This window comes from Podarcis erhardii, assembly GCF_964252035.2.
Source record: "Podarcis erhardii genome assembly, chromosome: 10".
Taxonomy (NCBI): Eukaryota; Metazoa; Chordata; class Lepidosauria; order Squamata; family Lacertidae; genus Podarcis; species Podarcis erhardii.
In genome coordinates, this window is record NC_138500.1 from 69,498,512 (window position 1) to 69,519,209 (window position 20,698).

At 45.1% G+C, this 20,698-nt stretch overlaps 2 protein-coding genes and 1 long non-coding RNA gene across 5 annotated transcripts in view; 1 reads left to right on the forward strand and 2 right to left on the reverse strand.

Annotated features, from left to right (window-relative positions):
* The window catches only part of LOC309351127, a 45,342-nt gene extending 37,821 nt beyond the window's left edge, over positions 1-7,521 (reverse strand). The window contains exon 1 of the long non-coding RNA XR_014160705.1: positions 7,463-7,521. This is a non-coding gene — a long non-coding RNA (uncharacterized lncRNA). The remainder of the gene's footprint in view (positions 1-7,462) is intronic.
* Positions 7,522-7,525: 4 nt separating this feature from the next.
* On the forward strand, positions 7,526-16,513 carry SYPL1 (synaptophysin like 1). Its single transcript, XM_081878512.1, has 6 exons — positions 7,526-7,655; positions 7,754-7,825; positions 11,214-11,332; positions 13,037-13,241; positions 14,291-14,479; positions 15,495-16,513. The coding sequence occupies exons 2-6, from the start codon at positions 7,757-7,759 to the stop codon at positions 15,621-15,623; spliced, it is 711 nt and encodes a 236-aa protein (XP_081734638.1). The 5' UTR covers positions 7,526-7,655; positions 7,754-7,756; the 3' UTR covers positions 15,624-16,513.
* A 1,831-nt stretch (positions 16,514-18,344) lies between these two features.
* The window catches only part of CDHR3 (cadherin related family member 3), a 41,377-nt gene continuing 39,023 nt past the window's right edge, over positions 18,345-20,698 (reverse strand). For all 3 annotated transcript variants that reach the window (XM_081878467.1, XM_081878465.1, XM_081878466.1), the window contains one exon: positions 18,345-19,291. In XM_081878467.1, coding sequence (XP_081734593.1) covers positions 18,924-19,291 — 368 coding nt within the window. In that variant the 3' untranslated portion in view covers positions 18,345-18,923. The remainder of the gene's footprint in view (positions 19,292-20,698) is intronic.

Genomic DNA, 20,698 nt, shown 5'->3' on the forward strand with positions numbered 1-20,698 from the left:
GTTATTCTGCCTGGAACGATAGATCAGGTTTGATCCTATGGGCCTGAGATTTCCACAACAATTTAAAGCAGATTAGAGTGCAGCTGATGGTTATGTTATGTCTGTAATAATTTTAAATAAAAATTAAAAGGGGCAGACTTTGCATTAATGAAATATACTCAGAGTCGCAAAGTGATTTCATGCTCTTTATTCAGCTCATAGTGGTGAGGAGGAATGAATGAATGTCCCCTCAAAGTATCTGCTTTATATACATTATTTACACAATGGGCTGCACATGATTGGCTAATTCCAGGATTCTACTGTAGGCCAATCAGGTTGTGGATTCACTTCTATCTGGAGCATGATTGGGTGGTTCCTGCTAACCAATCATACTGCTGCATTGTTCTAGGACCAATCAGACTGCTGCATTCTGAATCCTATTGTTCTAGGACCAATCAGACTGCTGCCTTTTGGAGCCTATTGTTCTAGGACCAATCAGACTGCTGCAGTTTGGATCCTATTCAACTCAGTACATAACACCCCTCCCCTCTAAGTTCCAGTCCTGCCCGGAAGGTCGCATTCATAGTCCTCAAGGTACGCCGGTGGCCTACGTGTGCGTTGCGGCCTGGGGTGTTCCCTGGTCCGGGGTTCAGGTTCTGGCTCGTGTTCCAAGGATGGGGCTGTTTGGTCTGGCGCAACCGGCTCGCTCAGTCGTGGTTCTGGTTCCGGTGTCCTTTCGGCCTCGCGGGTCCTCTCTGTATTTACTGATTCTGCCTCTCCTGCTTGCCCCTGCTGCTCTATGGGCCTCACTGCCCCACTGTTCCCTTGGGACTCCTCTGACCTGTCCTCCTCCTCCTGGTTTTCTCCCGGGAATCGTCGCCGTATCTGGTCGCAGTGGCGGCGCCAGCATTGCCCCCCATCTGTTAGCACCTCGTACGACACGGGGCCCGTGACCCTGGTGACTGTGGCAGGTACCCATGCAGGGCCTGCCCCAAAATTCTTTGCGTACACTGGGTCCTGGGCCTCGAAGGTCCGGGGGTTCCTGCCTTCCCCCACCACTACCTCATCCTGAGCTCTATCGGGGTGAAGGCGGTCCAATCTGATTGCAAGGCGCCGACCCATTAGTAGTTCAGCGGGGCTCCGGCCAGTCGTTGAGCTGGGGGTGCTGTGCTGTGCTAGAAGGAATGTGGCAAGGCGGTACTCCCAATCCCCTTGCGTCATGCGGCGAAGGGTGTCCTTGGTGGTCCGCACCATGCGTTCTGCTTGGCCATTGGTGGCAGGGTGGAATGGCGCCGAACGGATGTGGCGGATGGCGTTCTGCACTGTGAAGGTTTGAAATTCTCCTGATGTAAATGCAGTCCCGTTGTCTGAGACGAGAGTGTCAGGGAGCCCGTGGGTTGCAAACAGCCTGCGTAGTACCCGGATGGCTGCGGACGTAGAAGTGGACGGTACCAGTGCGACTTCCAGCCATTTGGTGTAGGAGTCCACCACTATGAAGAATGTTTTCCCCTGAAAGGGGCCAGCGAAGTCCACATGCAGGCGTGACCATGGTGCTCGGGCGGACTCCCAGGACTGGACTGGGGCCCTTGGGGGATCTGGGCGGGATTCCTGGCAGGCCTGGCAGTGTTTGACCCAGGCCTCTATCTCTCCGTCGATCCCCGGCCACCACACATAACTCCTGGCAAGGGCCTTCATTCTTACTACCCCTGGGTGTGTCTCGTGTAGGGCTGTGAGGACCCTTTTGCGGAGGGGCTGGGGAACAACGACCCTGCTTCCCCATAACAGGCACCCCTTGTGGGCTGACAGTTCATGTTTGCGGGTTGTGTAGCCGGCGAATTCTGGCCCGGGGCTGCGGCTGGGCCATCCCCTCCACACCCAGTCCAGGACCCGGGAGATGACCCTATCTTTCTTGGAATGGTGTGCAACTTCTTGTGCCTGAATGGGGCGGTCAGGAAGCAGCTCCAGGCTCATAACCTCTTGTGCAGGTGCTGGGTCGGGGCCTGTTTCCGGTAGTGGTAGCCTGCTGAGGGCGTCTGCATGGCCCATCGCCTTTCCAGGGCGGTGAATCAGTGCATACTGGTAGCTGGCAAGGAAAATTGACCACCTGAGGACGCGAGGAGACAGCACTTGGGGGGTCTGCTTTTCGGGGGCAAACAAGCCAAGCAACGGCTTGTGGTCAGTCACCACGGTGAAGGGCCGCCCGTACAAGAAATCATGGAATTTTTTTACTCCCTTCACGATTGCCAGACCCTCCTTGTCGATTTGCGAGTAGTTCCGCTCGGTTTCGTTGAGTGTCTGGGAAAAGTATGCTACCGGTACCTCTCTTCCATCCGGGAGTTGGTGTCCCAGGACAGCGCCGATGCCATAGGGCGAGGCGTCGCATGCTAGCACCACCGGCAGCCTCTCGTCGAAGTGTGCCAAGACCGAGTTTGAGACAAGCAAGTCCTTGACTGCCTGGAATGCGGCCTCCTGGCGCTGGCCCCACACCCAAGGGGCCCGCTTGTCCAGGAGTCTGTGTAGGGGCTCCGCTACCGCCGCCTTGTGGGGAAGGAAGGAATGGTAAAAGTTCAATAATCCCAAGAAGGCCTGAAGTTCAGTCTTGTTCTTGGGCGCTGGGGCATCACAAATGGCCCGTACCTTGTCCCCAGTCGGGTGAACCCCTTCTGCATCCACCATAAATCCCAGAAAGTCCACTTGAGGCACTCCTAGTAGACATTTTTCCCGCTTCACCTTGAGACCCGCCATCTGGAAACGGTGCAGAACAGTGCGGAGGCGGTCCTCAAACTCCTCTGGTGTGGGCCCGGCAATCAACACATCATCAAAGAAGGGGGTGACACCAGGAATCCCTTTAAGGAGAGAGTCCATTAGATTCTGGAATATGCCTGGTGCCACGCTGACCCCGAATTGCAGCCGCTTTACCCTGAACGCTCCTCTGTGCGTCACAATCGTCTGTGCCTCTGCTGTGGCCTCATCTACTGGCAGCTGTTGATATGCTTGGGCCAAGTCCAGCTTGCCAAAAATTTTCGACCCAGCCAGGGTGGCAAGGACATGGCTGACCACTGGCACTGGGTATGCATGGGCCATGAGGGCCTTGTTTATGGTACATTTGTAGTCTGCGCAGATGCGGACCGAACCATTAGGCTTGACGGGTGTGACGATTGGGGTTTCCCAGGGGGCATTAGGCACCGGCTCCAGCACTCCTTGCTCCACGAGTCGGTCCAATTCCTCGTCTATACGGGGTTTCAGGGCGAATGGGACCCGGCGGGCCTTGAGCCTGACTGGTCGTACTGCGGGGTCAAGCTGTAGAGCAATGGGGGGGCCCGTATACTGTCCCAATTTCCCATCGAAAACCCCCGGAAACTCCTTGCATATGGCGTCCACGTCCACTTGTAAGCTCATGTGGTTCACCCCGGTGATGGCTAGTCCCAGTGGTCCAAACCATGCCAACCCCAGTAAGCTAATGTAGGGGCCCTTGACCACAAGCAAGTCCAGTTGCCGCGTCCGCCCTCGGTATTGCACCCTGAAGGTCCCCACCCCCATTGTGGGGACCTTACGTTTCTGGAAGTCCCGGAGGGTGAATGGGGCCGGCCTGAGTTTGGGACCCCCAGTAGGACACAGTTTCCTTAAGGTCCTTGCCGAGATTATGGATAGAGTTGAACCCGTGTCAAGCTCCATGCGGCATGGGGCCCCCTCTATCTGTACCTCTACATAAATTTTCTCTACGTTGGGGTGGGGCAACTGGTATACCTGGAAGTCTGTGAGCTCCGTCGAGTTGCCTTGGTGCGTTGGGCCCCGGGACCTGGGGCTCTTGGATTGGTCATCTGATGCCTGGCTTCGGGTGGGCCGAGCCCGACACACCTGGGCGATGTGTCCCAATTTTCTGCACTGCCTGCACTCTGCGTTGCGGAAACGGCAGGTCCTCCTCTCGTGACTTTCTCCACAGCTTGCGCAGTTCCCTCCTTCTCGTCGAGGCAGCTGTGGTATGTGGGCTGCTTGAGTGCGCTGCTGTACTCGGTGCACCTCCTCCCTGTCGGATCCCGAGTCGTTGGTGAGGTCTTCGTGGTGGACCCTCGGTTGGGACGGCTGGCTCAGCCGTGCCTCTTGCGTCGACCTCTCAGCAGCTTCCGTTGCCAGGGCCTCCTCCAGAGCGACCTGGAACGTTAGGTTCTTCTTAGCGTAGAGGCGTCGTTGCAGCTTCTCATCCTTCAGGCCACCGACGAGGCGGTCACGAAGCATGTTCTCCAGCTCTGAGAAGTTGCAGAACCGGGCAGCTTGGCGGAGAGAGGTCACAAACCCAGTTATGGTTTCCCCAGGGGCTTGCCGCTTTGCGTAGAAGGCATTTCGACGAGCCACCACTGAGGGCTGTGGCGAAAAGTGCCCCTTCAGCTGTTCCATTATTGTTTTGTATGGAACAGTAGCGACGTCTTCAGGCGCAAGGAGAGCCCGGGCGATTTCAAATGTCTCCTCTCCGCAGACGCTGAAGAATATTGCCCTCTTCTTGGCGTCTTCTTCATCGGTGACCCCTTTGGCTTCTAGGAGGAAGGTGAAACGGGAGGCGTACGCTTCCCAGTCTCCAGATGCTGGGTTGAATGGCGAGAAGCTGCTGTCAGTTGCCATTCTGAGTTCCTTGTGTCCCGGAGCTGAAGCCTGGATACACGGTGCGAGGCAGCGGTGCGGCAGGTGGCGGTGCTGCGGTGCTGTGTGTGGCAGTCAGCTCAGCGGGATCCCACCTTCGTCGCCAGTGAAATATACTCAGAGTCGCAAAGTGATTTCATGCTCTTTATTCAGCTCATAGTGGTGAGGAGGAATGAATGAATGTCCCCTCAAAGTATCTGCTTTATATACATTATTTACACAATGGGCTGCACATGATTGGCTAATTCCAGGATTCTACTGTAGGCCAATCAGGTTGTGGATTCACTTCTATCTGGAGCATGATTGGGTGGTTCCTGCTAACCAATCATACTGCTGCATTGTTCTAGGACCAATCAGACTGCTGCATTCTGAATCCTATTGTTCTAGGACCAATCAGACTGCTGCCTTTTGGAGCCTATTGTTCTAGGACCAATCAGACTGCTGCAGTTTGGATCCTATTCAACTCAGTACATAACAATTAATTTAATGGGAATCCTTGCAGCCTACAAAGGTTAAATTACAACACGACTCCAAAATAAGTTGGCAGATAATATATTCCCATTCAAACAGACAAGAACATAAAATATGAGCGGACTGTCAGGCCTCCTAATCCTACTTTGTAAGCAGTAAAGCAAGACCATTCAACCGATGTGGGCCTACACAAAGCTTGTGGCATGAATATCCACAAATCACTTATATCAAAGCATACCAAAGAACTCAGAGTTCTGAGGAAGTATAGGTGCCTACTCCCTGGGGCCCTGACTACCCACAAAATCCCCCATGAAGGGGCCAGGCACCCACAAATTTTGGCACCAGGGCCATGCACGCTTCATGGCACCCATGGCCCCGGGCACCCACTGTCGCAGGGCCAAGCTGGCATTCCTGTGAGGAAATCTTTCTTCCAAGCACTGTTCAGACCTGCAGACCATGGGCCAGAATATGGGATAATAATAATTTAAAGCAGATTGCCCAGTTGCATTGAGGACAGGGCTAGCAGAAAACAGCACAGCACTGCCAGGAGGAAGGACTGTTGACAGTCACTGGCCATCATACTTATAGACCCTCCCAATTTATCTTTTACAGTGTAATTGCAGAAGTTCTAAGAAGACTTATGCCCCAGTTATGAATATGCTGAAATCTGTGTGACGGGGTGAGCTCCTGTTGCTCTGTCCCAGCTTCTGCCAACCTAGCAGTTCAAAAGCATACCAGTGCAAGTAGATAAATAGGTACCGCTGCAACGGGAAGGTAAACAGCATTTCCATGCGCTCACGGTGTTCCATTACGCCAGAAGTGGTTTAGCCATGCAGACAAATGCCAGCTCCCTTGGCCTGAAAAGTGAGATGAGCGCCGCACCCTATAGTCGCCTTTGACTGGACTTAACTGTTCCTTTACTCTTTTTTACCTTTATGTCCAAACAGACCCCAAACCATTACTGTGGATTAGGTCTGCAACAGTAAATAGGAATACTCTGGAGTCAATATAAACTCTTTCCATTCTATCCAAACTTATAAAATCAGAAGAAAAAGAAAATGATAGCCTTCCTGGTTAATCCAATAGGCCATCTAAATGATAACCATCCTCTGCTAACATTGGCCTCAGAGAAGTTACCTATAGCTTATTATTAAGCCATAGCATCAGGCAGTCAAAAGTATGTTGCTCCAAGGGGAAACGTTAGAAGACTAAAAAGCTTTTCTTGAATTGTCCTATTGTTGCAGCTATACCTCCCACATATAACTGGTCTGAAAGCAAACTGGTAGAAATTACACTGGAAAGGACTGTGGAATTGGTTTAGCTCAGGGGTCAGCAAACCTTTTCAGCAGGGGGCTGGTCCACTGTCCCTCAGACCTTGTGGGAGGCCAGACTATATTTTTTGGGGGAGGAGGAATGAACGAATTCCTATGCCCCACAAATAACCCAGATGTGCATTTTAAATAAAAGGACACATTCTACTTATGTAAAAGCACGCTGATTCCCAGACCGTCCAAGGGGGCCAGATTGAGAAGGCGATTGGGCCGGATCTGGCCCCCGGGCCTTAGTTTGCCTACCCATGGTTTAGCTTAAGGATGACCAACTTTTTGGCATGAGTGTTCCTCTACCTTTAACTGCTGCACTGGGAATCTCAGCAGGTGTAGCCTGATGTTTCATTGTGCTACGAGCATTTGAAAGAAACTCTGCTGAAAATAAAGTTGCAGGGACCCTAATCCTCCTTCTCTCTCTTTATATCTATTCCTTTCCAGAACAAAAGCACCAACCGTTGGAAGACCACAACTGTTCTCTCTTTATTTTCCGAAATAGTTGATTTTTTCTCATAGCGTGGTCATCTTTAACCTTGCAAGACAGTTAAATTGGAAACTACTCCCCAAAAAGAAAGAAAGAAAGAAAGAAAGAAAGGCATTGTTCAAGGAAGGAGCAAGACGGGTCCTTCTTAGAGTGACCACCTCTTTCAAAGGGGGAGGGGAAATGGCCATTGCCAATTTGCAGGCAGACATTTACTTTAATTATCACTTAAAATATTAACATTTAAAACGGACTTCTTTGAATATTTTTATGAAGGCCCCTAACCCTCCCTGTCTCTGTTTAAAAAATACTGGCTGTTGCATAAGATTAAGGCAGAAACGAGCATGCCAGGCTTTCCCCAAGGCTTCAGACCAGCTTGACCACTGCGATTCCCTCAAAACCCAGCTTTTTAGCAAAGGATTGGAAGGAGGCTGTCACTGAACAAGAGGACTTCTTTATGACAGGGAAGCCTCGGCCTAGGTACTAAAACAGAAAAACAACAACCACCCCACATGGTTTTAAGTGGCGCGTCCTTGCGTTGCATAGAGAAGAGTGCAGGACGCAAACACACCTGAGAGTCTCCCAGGCCCATTGTAAGATGGCAGTTGGGGAAGGAGGAGAAGGCGGTTCCGTTGCCTGGGAGATGTGGGCGGAGCTTGAAGAGGCAGCCTATATAAGGGGACGGAGGTCGGGCGCTGGCTGCAGTGAAGCCCTAGAGAGGGAAGGAGGAGCCTTTGGTGGCCAGGCCAGGGGGAGGACGCCAGGTCTGGTCTTACACCTCGCATGGTTCTTTTTTGTGCCTTCCACACACTTCTCTGTCCTAATGTGTTCCCCTTCCTCCTCCTTTTTCTTTCTCTTGCAGAAAATGAGTGATTTTCGCCTGGATCTTAGCCCGCTCAAGGAGCCCCTGGGGTTCATCAAGCTTCTTGAGTGGGTGAGTCTGCTGGGTTAGGGGGTTCAGGTCATATGGGTCAACCCCCTTGCCTAGACTGTCTTGCAGGGCCGTTTCCTTTGATATGGGATGTTCTCCTAAAAGGCCTTGAGGGATGGTGGAATAAAAGGGTTTTAGGCTGAGGTTGCAGTGCCTTCCTATTTGGAAGCAAGGCCTGTTGGGTTCAAGGAGGCTTACCCCCCAAAATGTGGGGTTAGGCTTGCCTCCAAAGTGGTGAGGCCTAGACTTGCACATGCTTTGGAACTGACTTTTTAAATAGTTGCCTGTCTTGTTAGGCCTAAATCCTTCCCCAGCTGTTTCTAAGCCTGTGTTCCCTTAAAACTCCTGGCCTCTCTGAATCCTGATGTTGGCTGTAATCTCCCAGTAGCTTCCTTTAATACAAAATATTAAATTACTGGAAATAATTTCCATTTTTTTAAAAAAAATTCTTCAGTAATGCCTGTGTGCAGTTTCTTCTGCAGCGCTGGGGAAAACCCTGAAAGCCTATGACTTTGAACGCTTAATTTGTAAGGAGTAAAATGTCTTTTTAAGCGTTGGGGTCTCTGTGTAATCTCTCAACTGTCACGTTGCACAGGTCTGTTGAGCAAAATTAGTACCATATGTACTACCAAATACCTGTTTTTTCAGTGAAAACTCGGTGTTTTGTTTAATTCATGTGAAAAACTGCCTTCTATACATTAAAGTTGGGCTTCTGCATTTAAATGGGAAATCCATTTGAATTTGAGGGGGCTGTTTTAAATATAATGTTGTTGTTGTTGTTTAGTCGTCTTAGTCGAGTTTGACTCTCCCTGACCCCATGAACCAGAGCATGCCTTGGAAACTCTTTCTTCTCAAAGCTTCTCCTTTTTATGTCCATGGAGTTTTCTTGGCAAAATACTGGAGTGGTTTTCCAGTTCCTTCTCCAGGTGGATCACATTTAGTCTAAACTCTCGGCTATGACCTGGCCCTGCACGGCATAGCTCATTGCTTCTTGGAGTTACCGTATTTTTTGCTCTATAAGACTCACTTTTTCCCTCCTAAAAAGTAAGGGGAAATGTGTGTGCGTCTTATGGAGCGAATGCAGGCTGCACAGCTATCCCACAAGCCAGAACAGCAAGAGGGATTGCTGCTTTCACTGTGCAGTGATCCCTCTTGCTGTTCTGGCTTCTGAGATTCAGAATATTTTTTTTCTTGTTTTCCTCCTCCAAAAACTAGGTGCGTATTGTGGTCTGGTGCATCTTATAGAGCGAAAAATATGGTATTCAAACCCCTTCACCACAACAAGGCAGTGATCCATGAAGGGGTTTAAATATAATAGATCTATACAATGCAAGGCAAACAGCCAGTCAGATTTTCTGCATCCTGTTACAAAGTGATGTCGTTCCTTCTGTTTTACAAATACTAATGTTAACACCCTAAAGCATTCTAGACCCAATTATGATTTTTCTGCTGCATCTAGCACACCCAGCCAGCTTTGTAGTGTTGCCAAGTTTGCGTGGCTTGTGCAGGAATGCAAAGCCTAGCAGTATAAGAAGTCCCACTGTTCCCAGGTCCTACAATCAACAATAACAACAACAACAATTTTATTATTTATACCCCGCCCATCTGGCTGGGTTTTCCCAGCCACTCTGGGCAGCTTCCAGCAAAATAAAAAATATATATAAAATGTCAAACTTTAAAAGCTTCCCAATACTTCAGATGTCTTCTAAAGGTTGTGTATTGGAAAGTCCAACAGCTATTTTGCACTTTCTGCTTTCCTGCCAGTAACCTCCTGCTCTAGTTCCGACAGGGTGTTTGGATAGTTTTTTGTCAGATATAGAATTTTGAAATCGAACTGTTGCACATTTCTTTTCTATTTGTCTCTGTGTGTATGCATACACACAAGCTATATTTGTTGTACACGGCAATGATGCATCAAATAAAGCAGTGGTCTCATTTTTGTATAGGACACGTGGCAATAGCCTGAAAAAGAAGCTAATTTGATGGGAATTCATTTTTGTAGTTTGTCAGGCAGCTTGTAAAAAACGTTATTAAAGACCCTACTGCTTTTTTCACTAGGTTAGTGCAAGGTCTTGCAAACCCTTAAGGTTGGCCCTGCTGTAACACCCCAGTATGCCTGTCTCCCTGCCCCCCCGCCCCCCCGCCGACCCTGACCAATTTCCTATATCTAGCCTTAACAGTTTTATGCCATGATGGACTCACCCACTTGTTTCCCTTTGTAGAGTGATACTCTATACCAGGGGTAGCCAACAAGGTGCCCTTCAGAAGTTGGGGACTACAACTCCATCAACCTGATGATTGGGGGCCTGATGGGAGTTGTAATCCAACATCCGGAGGGCCACAGGTTTCCTATCCTTGCCTTAGGCAGCTCCCTAGTTATGCTTTAAGGGTAAGGCTTGCCTTTGCTTTAGGGCATAGGGGAAAACAAGTAAGCTTTCTAATAGAAGACAAATGCCTAGTTTCCTAAACAATAAGGTGTACATCTGATAATAATTTGACTGCCTCCAACCCCTTTATAATGAAAGCAACTTGAACATCTTTTGCATGTTACTAAACTGCTTATCGTGCAGCTGATAAAGGAACTGCTTCTGACAGAAACAGGTTTTAAAACGTTTTCCCCATAACTATTTTTAAATTGATTTTCAATTTCAAGTAACAAAACATTCTAGGTGCCATTGCCATTAATAACAATGTCAGCAGCCCTATAAAGAGTAAAGAAACATTCATAACTGTCTATCAAACACCTTCCATATGAACACTCAACAGATTATGCTAATATAAAATTAAATTTCTTTTTCCCCCTTTTGATAAACTTGCATGCTTAAGTTTGCTTACAGACATAGACTTTGTTTGGATAAATAGGACAATATTTGGAACGAGTTGGAATTATACAATATTTTGTATAATGCAGGCTGTTAGTATTTACAAATATATTAGGATAATATCAAACCTATAAAATAATGTATGGGGTAGGGTATTTTTTGTATACACATTTTTTTCTCTACACATTTTTTGTGCCTTGTTTTCATTTTCTTTATAATTGAAAACTTTTCAATAAAATACTAATATCAAAAAACTTGTATGCTTCAGTGCACTGTGCATTTATATTGCTTAGGAACTCTAATAAAAGGAACAAACTTTCAGCATTTTTCAGTGCAGTCCTATATATAAACTGCTCAGAAGTAAGCACCATTGATTTGGCTGAGACTTTCATCCAGATAAGTGCACATAGTGTTTCGACTGTAGCTACACCCACTAAAGCTGTAAATTTGGATGGAATTAATGAGTCAAATTAAGATTGGGTGTAAAGTGTTCCTTACATTTTTTTAAATTTTCCAAATGTATATAAATGCGTATAATAATGCATGTGGTGCATTTTCTCTTTATACAGTTCTTCTCCATGTTTGCATTTGCTACATGTGGAGGCTATAAAGGTGTAACAGTGCTTTTAGTATCCTGTAATGGACTTGCAAATGGAACAGTAAGAGCAAGTTTTGCTTATCCTTTCAGGTGAGCCTCTTAAATGGCAAGTGTCTAGTATATTTCTGTATGTAAAGTTTCCTGCCAGTGCTTGATCATTGGTCACCATTACCTGATTAGCACTAGGTCAGTCCAGCAATTTATAGTTGATAAATCTTTCCAGCTTTAACTACAGTGGTGCCCCGCAAGACGAATGCCTCGCAAGATGAAAAACTCGCTAGATGAAAGAGTTTTCCGTCTTTTGAGGTGCTTCGCAAGACGAATTTCCCTATGGGCTTGCTTCGCAAGACGAAACGTCTTGCGAGTTCTTGCGAGTTTTTTTCCTTTTTCTTAAAGCCGCTAAGCCGTTAATAGCCTCTAAGCCGTTAATAGCCGCTAAGCTGCTAATAGCCGTGCTTCGCAAGACGAAAAAACCGCAAAACGAAGAGACCCGCGGAACGGATTAATTTCGTCTTGCGAGGCACCACTGTACTTAATATTGCTCTGATAAGGTCTTCTAACAGGGGCTACATCAGTAATTAATGATAGAACATGAACTATACAAATGTACAGGACAAACAACAATCTTGTCTTTCTAAAATTAGGGCAGGGGGGATCACATTTCTCATGTGGCCTGGCACAACATGTGCCTGTTCTACAGATTATTATTTTTTTAAAATCTGAATGGAGAATGAATCCTCTATTATAGTGCCATCAGTGGAAAAAGTTTGTTTACCTTTGTACTTTGCATGGCAGTTGTGTCCAATGTGCATTCTCTCCAGTAATAGCAGAAATGGTCTCAGAATAAAAGTGTCTTCTCAGATATGTAGCATCCGGCCAGGGAAAACCAGTGTATTGGATTGACTACTACTTCCTTTCATATCCTATTAAATTTGTTCACTGCTAAGAGACCGTTTTGCTTTATCTAGTGAAATACACCTGCAGCCTCCTCTGTCTATGCTCTCCTTCCTACACATTCCGGATCAGAGCCTATGTGGCTGCTTTTTCTTGAAAAAGAAAAAAGCCAAACATGTATATTTGTTTTTTTAAAAAAACTTGCTTAATGTAACATATAGTTCAGTGCTCGGTTCTAGATAGATTCTATAGTTAACCTGTTACTTTTCTGCTTAATCTGTAGCTGACCTGGATCAACAACAGGCTTGGGGATGGAAATTTCCATTAATTTTCCATTAATGTCTTTATTCATATGGGCAGACTTGCATAAGATGTAGACTATGAAATACTGGTTTGTCAAAACGTGTTATGCTGCCATCTTTGTTTGGCTTCGTGGCTGCTACTCTTATCACAGTGTCAAGGCCTCAACACATTGCACCCACAGCAGCAAAAAGCAGCTTACACAGAAAGTCAGATGATTCTACTGGTCTTTCTTTGTTTTTTAATGACTCCTCTCCTATGTTTTAAGCTGTCTTTATTTTACCTGTAAGCTGCCTTGAGTCCCCATGGGGGGGGGCAAGGTGGGGTATGCATATATAATAATGATAATCTACCTTAAGCTGTTCTGCTGTATGCATTAAACTAGCCTTAACTGCTGAGGATGATAGGTATGCAGGCCTAGGAGACTAACACAATGCAGTTCATTATTTGCCAATATACATACCAGTGGAATGGAAATTGATATGCTAGCTGACGGTTGTACAGAAAGTGAAGCTTAACAGCCCAGTTGCCTGTGCTCTGTGATGACTGTAGTAGCTAAGACATGCTTCCCTTGATAATTTCTGCCTACTTCTCTTTTAGGCTGAACAAAGTGATCTTTGGTTCGCCAGATCCAACCCGATGCAATGGCACTTGGGGTGAAACCCACCTCGTGGGCAACTTCTCCACCACTGCACAGTTCTTCGTAACTTTTGGGATTTTGATATTCTTGTATTGCATGGCTGCCCTTGTGCTGTATCTTGGTTATATGCACCTGTACCAAAGCGGTGGCATTTTACCAATGATGGTAGGTTGATACTAAGGACAAATCTAAAAAAAACCCTTGAATTTAAGTTACCAGAAGTTTAATTCTGTAACTCAGAACTCTGGGTTTTTTTTACTTGTTTGATGTGTAAACTCATCATTCAAAATATGTGGGGGTTCTGTTGTTTTGATTAATTAATTAAGTTGTATGACTACCCCGAAACCCTTGCAGGCACAAACTGTATTAAAAGCAGTCCAGCCTATTATCACCCTAACTAACAGCATCATGAGCACAAGTCATCACAAATGTGCAATAAACTGGACATCTGGAGGGGACATCTGTCTCAGGAGCGTGCTGTGGGGATAAAATGGGAGATAGGAAGAACAGTGTGACCACCCTAGGCTACTTGAAGGAAAGGCAGGCTATAAATGCAAAAATTGAGGAACAAGTCAGTGTGTTTAGGAGGTGTAATTCCTACTTTGCATAGTATCTATTTGTTGGTGCAGAGAATTTCCCTCAAGTTCTGTGAATGGAGCATGCCTGAATGAACCTGAAAAGTACATCTTCTATCAGGTGTCCTTCAGATGTTTTTAACTACAACTCCCATCAACCCAGCTATCATTAAAACATCTGGAGGGAACCAGGTTAAGAAAGGCTGCTGCTGAAGAGGGTAAACTTGCATTTTCAACTTCTTGAAATAGAGGACGCAACCAGCATCTTTTGAGCTGTGTTTAGCTACCAGTTCTGCATCGCTTTTGGGCTCTATGGTTTCTTCTTTGCAAACTGTAAAGGCATCCTCAGTGCTACACCCAAGTGACTTTTTGGATAAAAAGCTGGAGTTGTGGATTTCTCAAGCGGTCTGTATTTTGGCCAAATAGTCACTGCTACATAAGGAAAGTGTCTTCCAGAAAATGGTAGCATGCGTGCTAGGAGTGTGGTTGGATGGTTAGATACTTTACAGTAAAATGAACATAGCTGCTAAAATGAAAATGGTTTTATGTCAAGTGATAGTAAATATTGACTACCCCCTCTCAGCCCCTAAATGCATTTTAGACTGAAGCAATTGGTAACTTTGGACTGTCTCATTACAGGATTATGTCTTCACTCTTAGTGCCGTCTTTCTGTGGCTAGTCAGCAGTGCTGCGTGGGCAAAGGCACTTGTTGATATCAAAATATCAACTGGTCCACGCATTATTGAAGAAATATCTGCTTGCAAAATACCAGGAACCTCCTGTTTGTTTGATTCGGTAACCAGCATGGGAAGTCTGAATGTGTCTGTGGTATGTATGTCAGCTTTTGAGTAACCAGCTTTTTTTCGGTAACCAGCATGGGAAGTCTGAATGTGTCTGTGGTATGTATGTCAGCTTTTGAGCATTCAAGTGCTAGTGTTACGAGCTGAATCTAAGTAGCGTCAGCAGATCAAACGTAAATAACCACCCGAGTCTGTAAACTTGGAGCCAAACCAGGCATAATGCAAGAGATCAGGGAACTAATAACCTTGTATATGTATGCCTTCCAGTCTAAATGCAGCTAGAGATTGTTCCCCACTGGGTCCAGTATTGTAGTATTTAATATTAATGTTTAACTGATATTGCTCAGTGTCCTTGAATATGCCCAGACACACAAATGGGAATATAATAATGTAATAACTGCTGCTTCATCTCTAAACTATGGTCCAAAATACAATGCCCAGAATACTAGCTAGGGTTCCATTTAGAAATTGTATAACCCATTTTATAACAGCTGCACTGGTTGTAAGTTTGTTTTCAAACTAAACTCAAGGTACTCACATTGGTATTTAAAGTCTTAAACAATGTAGGCTCCAACAATCTGAAAGACTAACTCCTTCCCTACAGACTTTCTCAGGTGGTAAAGTCAGAGGGTGCCTTCTTGATAGTTTCAGCATCCTCAGGAGTGCTGGTGACAGAGGATATGGTATTCTCTGTGGCAACCCCTAAGTTATGGAACTCCCCAGTGTTCAGGTTTTTTTTAGTGGGGGTAGATTGCAGTCTCTTGGAAACTTCCTGCCCCTGCCCTAGACTTTAACTCTGCAGATGTATCCTCTAGGACCCTATTCTTGTGACTGTCATTTGGTTTAAACTGTTTTTAATGTTGCATTTTGAATGGTTGTGACGCACCTTGAGACGTTGGGGTGGAGGGTGGGTAACAAATCAAATTGGTAACTATTGGGCTACATGATAAAAGTTTTTGAATTGTTAACGAGGAGAAGGCTTTTAGCTGGTTGTATTCAATAGTAATGTAACTATCTGATAACACACATGTCTTAAATTGCAGGTTTTTGGCTTGTTAAATATGGTTCTGTGGGCAGGAAATGCTTGGTTTGTATACAAGGAGACGATTCTGCATAAACCTAACAATGCTTCTCCAGACTCCGGACTTTATCCACCTGCATCAGGAATTTAACTATAACAACAAAAAGCTGCATTCTGTTGACAATAGTTTAAAAACCTTGAAGTTCAATGTACTTTAGCTGTTTTTTAAAAATGGAAATTCACTTCAAAGTACATACTCTGCATAGAAAAATCAGTAAGTTTTGGAAGGGTTGCCTATACTTGATAGAGTATTCATTCAGTCTAACGCACAGACACTCTTGATAAAAATTTGGGCAATCTCTCTGGAAGTAATATTTTGTTAGCGGCATTTGATTTCTACAAAACCTTGCCAGTGTAACTAGTACTCTTCCAAGCCTGTGCTGCACTTCCGTTTAACATGCAGTCTGAGGAGCTATAAATAACGTTGCCTATTTTAATGCTCAGAAACAGTAATTCTCAAGCTTAAACAGGTTTCAGTTGCTTGGTTTAAAAGCCTTTCCCCTCCAAATTTGGCACACTTGCATTCCAGCTTTTGGTATAATAGTTTAATTCTTGATTTAGAAGAGAGAGTAAATCTTGGATGACAAAAATACTGAGCCAGATGCTCTAAATCGGCCTTTGCCATCCTGGTTCTCTCCAAATGTTTTAGGCTACAACTGGCTTGGGGTGGTGGGAGTGGTAATCCAAAACTCCTGGAGGGCACCAGGTTGGCAAAGGTTGCTCTAACCACTTGTTCGTCGCCCATGTCCATTTAAAACCAAAGTTTCAACAGTGATAACATGTTTGAAAAGCTGTTGACATGTGCTAAAATGAGAGAGATTCTGTTCTGGAGTATACTAGTTACGCAAACAGTTTTCCCTTTAGGAAGATTGCTCCTAATTCTTAAGTTTGGATGTATATGCATGGCTACTTCGTTTTGCGGAAACACCTGTGACATGCTTGTATTTTGACTTCAGTTAAATAAATGGAAGTTTCTAGGAATTTTGTTTTGTTGGGAATATTCTTCCTTCTGATTTCTTGTCAGCATTGTTAGACTATTGAAGTTCTTGTCCCAGGGTTATCGGTTTCCTCTTCTGACTGTACAGTGTGTCATTTTTTTGGGCAGGTGTGGGGAGGAGAGAGAAACTTAATTTTGGCAAATTTCTTTAGTGAGGTGCCTTAAAGATGTTTTTGGGTGCGAAAAATTCCAATTTGCTGTTTTTCTTATTGAGAAACATTTAACTTGGTAAGTGTACATTTGATGAAGAAACATTTTGGGAAACCAAAGAATGTTAATTTTACCTCCTGAAAATGCCAGGTAAGTGGAGTGAGGTACTCAGGCTAAGGCTGCAGTCTTATACACACTTGCTTTTGAGTCCCACTGAACTGAAAAAGGGCTTAATTTTGTAGAGGTGTCTTGAGTTGCACTGTGATCATTTGCATGACAGAAGATCAGGAGGGTTGTCAACTGAAATGCAAGCAAAAATATGTGCACTCTTTTAAAGTCACTTAAAATGTGTGACTACTAAGATGTGTACAGCTTCATTATACAGGCTTAGTGTATGTAGCCTTGGTCCTGTCAAAGCTATGAGGACAGAAACATGAGTGCAACGATAGGTTCCACTAGCAACAGCACTTTTGCTTCATTAGAAGGTCAACCATGGCAAACCTGGATGCATTTTATTTACATGAAATCAGTGGCAACAATGGCATTGTAGAGCTCTGAACGGTGAACTTGCATCATTAATGCTACCCGACCCGTTGTCGCCATCGCAACCACAGAGCCACAGTAAACTTTGGACATGTCAGGGCTACCCACCGGCTTTCAACCACACTCTTTATTGTGTGATTTTCAGATAAGGGGGGAAATGAATTGCAGTAGTAGAATGACATTTGTCTCCTTAATTTGTTGGCGTTGCCAAACAAAATAAATCATGCACTAATCTCTACCCTGACAATAGGAGAATTTACTTCTGCGGATGAAGGAATCAGTGTAGCTGGCATGTTTAATATAAAATATATCCTCCCAGAACTATCTGAGACCATGGTGCAAATTCCTAACATAAACACGACCTGGAAAGAACAGCTAACATTTGCAGAAAAGATCAGAACATGAACCCTTGTATTTGCCATAAAGATCTAGTTATCAGTCTCCTCTGTTGGTGGAAACAAGACATCACACAGGCTGTGAAAAAAATGCCTGATACAAATTTATACTTCAGCAATTGTAAAAGCTAAAGATGTAGTATTCACAAAAATTAAGGTTGTGTTTTCTTCACTTCATTCTTGCCTCACAAAACATAATAGTGCACTAGAAGGAAAACAGTTCAAAGAATTTGGTGTCATGTTAGTCACTCACTAAGGAAGTCCTCTCTATAGACATTGGAATCAAAATATACTTAATCCTCAAGTTTTCAATGGTTGGTTAGCTCACAGCTCCAACAAGACCCGTCCTTGTTTCTCAGCGATCTGAAGGATCAACCTTACACTCCACTGGACCACAGGAACATTTGAGACACAATGTTGTCTTGCTGAAATGGGATTTTGAAGTGGAGAGCTTAACTCTTGCAGAAAGCACAGATCTCAATTCCTTGCCTTGTGACACCACACCTGCTCTAAGATCAGATACACCCACTCCCCTATTCTTCCTTTTAGCACTGTGCTAACTCACTTTCTCTGGGCTTTTGGGTAGTTAGGGACTCTGGACTCTTGCCTGAAATTACTAATAGTATGAGAGATTTGTGAGCCACAGCTCAAGCCAGAATTGAATACAAGGGGCATGGAACCTAAGTATGGGTGCTGACCCAAGGGTTACAAAAGAGGCTCACCGCCCTTGCCGCAATAACTGGTTTATTGTAATATATTTCTGGAGAAACTTGCATGGCCATTTTGCTTCAAAAATTAAGATACATAGGATGAGCCAAAATAGAGCCAACTGTTGTCAAAAGCCATTGTGCCCAAATTATGCTACTAATATGTCTATGATTACACATATATCAAAAATCCCATAGCAGCTTGCAGCCACCTTCTATTGCAACTTTCCCACAGGCAAATGATCTTGTCACAAGAACTCTAATGAAATATACATGCACTTCACTGTTTTCTCAAAATCAAGTTCAGTTCCTGCCCCACCCCACTGTTTCAGATCTGATTCATGAGATTGCAAAAGCCAAAGTTGCTTGTAAGTTACACAAATCGCTCACCATCCCATTGTATTAAGTCACTGGAATGGATTGTGCTCTAAACAGGCCTTCGCAATGAGAATTGCTAGGCAGCCAGAAGAGATCATTTGATATCCTCCCTTTTGTGTAGGGCTGAAACTGAAAATGATTACAATTTGTCTGCATTACCTCTCACTATTTGGACTAAGATTACAGGTGGGGTGTTTTCTGGGTTACAAATACAACCCCCTTCATTTCTGTATAGACTGATTCTCGTACTTGGGATATATTTTGGGAGAAGGGACCGGGGACTTGTGAGGGGGAGCAGGTGACAAAGACCCCTTGCCCAAAGACTCTTCTTTTGGTTTCTGCAACTTTAGCTTGTTATTTGGGTCAGAAGTCTCTGTCTTCCTTTCTGTGGACTTTTGTGCCACCTTGTTTTGTCCTCCCAACTTTGGGCCACTGGGCTGAGTTTCCTGTTGGCTTAGATCCCGTTGGACTCTGTTCGTAGTCATCACCTCTGCAGTTGGGTCCTTTGCTTCCAACTTAGAAGGCGTGTTGGAATCTTTCCATCTTCGAGCCCCAGACTTGGAATTATATTCATACCATTTGCCAGTGACTATGGAGAGGGGAAAAACAATAACGTAGCTATTCCACATCACAGATTAAGGGCGTAAGATTATATTTAGTTTATATTAACAGTGAAGCCAAAGAATCACAGTGACTGCCTGTTTGTGGAATACTCCTCAGTCATTTTCACCTGGTGCCTTTGCTGTCATCTTTTTGGTGCCAGGTAAAGACTTACCTTTCCCCCAAGGTCTAGAATACACCAAGATGATGTTTTGTTACTAGTGTGCTGGCAAAGCTTCCTGCAGCTGTTATTAAGGGGTTTTGGTTTTTATTGTATAAATGTACTCAGTGTTTTAAACTGTGTTGTTTGTCACTTGGAGACCTTCAGGTAGCAAGTAGCTAACATCTGTATGATGGTGATGATGAGATCACTGTCAGGGTTCAGCCATACCCAGACCTTAAACCACAGTACACGGGGGGAAGCAGGGCACCCCAACAGATCTTCACACCGTTACAACACAAGGAGCTGTTGGATCTGGACACCCTTGCCCCAAGACTAAAGACCACCACACCATCTGCCTGGGTTCCTGGCCAGCTCTCAGACCCTCGTGACACGTGGGTAGGCAAACTAAGGCCCGGGGGCCGGCCCAATCACCTTCTAAATCCGGCCCGCGAACGGTCTGGGAATCAGCATGTTTTTACATGAGTAGAATGTGTCCTTTTATTTAAAATGCCTCTCTGGGTTATTTGTGGGGCATAGGAATTCGTTCATATATATTTTTCAAAATATAGTCCAGCCCCCCACAAGGTCTGAGGGACAGTGGACCGGCCCCCTGCTGGAAAAGTTTGCTGACCCCTGCAGTCTGACATCTCCCCCAGGACCAGAGGAGATAGTGAGCCTGGCAGGAGCTGCATGCTGCCAAATAGAGCTACTTGGGAGGACGGGAAATGGCACAGAATCACCTTCTCAGATCAGGGCCTGGCTCTTACATAAGCTCCCTGCTTCATTGGTGAAGTAACATCTCTCATCCAAGCTCCAGCCTGCCTCACCTTGGGAAAAGGACAGCAAGGATGCACATTGTCTCTCATCCGAAAGAAAGAAAGAAAGAAAGAAAGAAAGAAAGAAAGAAAGAAAGAAAGAGAAAGAGGAGCAATGCATATCCATATGTCTTCTGGAGAGATGTTACAGCTTGCATTGCACTGAATATATTCATGTACTTAGGTGCTTATTTTATTCTTGTTCTTATGCTTGGTTAAATGTTTTAAATTGCTTTGGGTCACTTATGTGAAAAAAGCAACAAAACCATCATCATGTGCTTGTGCATTTGGGTGGATTTGCTGCGGCTTTCCTTAGACAAGCAGAAGGTGAGTTTTGCACATGGAAAAGTTATTCCACACGTGCAGTATTAACTGGTAGGCAAACCAATTATTCAATAGCAGCAAATATGTGTTATTA

What these genes read in the sequence shown, in the direction of transcription:
- SYPL1 (XM_081878512.1), top strand. Translation starts at nt 7,757, where the DNA reads ATGAGTGATTTTCGCCTGGATCTTAGCCCGCTCAAGGAGCCCCTGGGG. An exon ending in AGTTTTGCTTATCCTTTCAG is followed by an intron (nt 11,333 to 13,036) that starts GTGAGCCTCTTA and finishes CTTCTCTTTTAG; the next exon opens with GCTGAACAAAGTGATCTTTG. An exon ending in GTGGCATTTTACCAATGATG is followed by an intron (nt 13,242 to 14,290) that starts GTAGGTTGATAC and finishes GTCTCATTACAG; the next exon opens with GATTATGTCTTCACTCTTAG.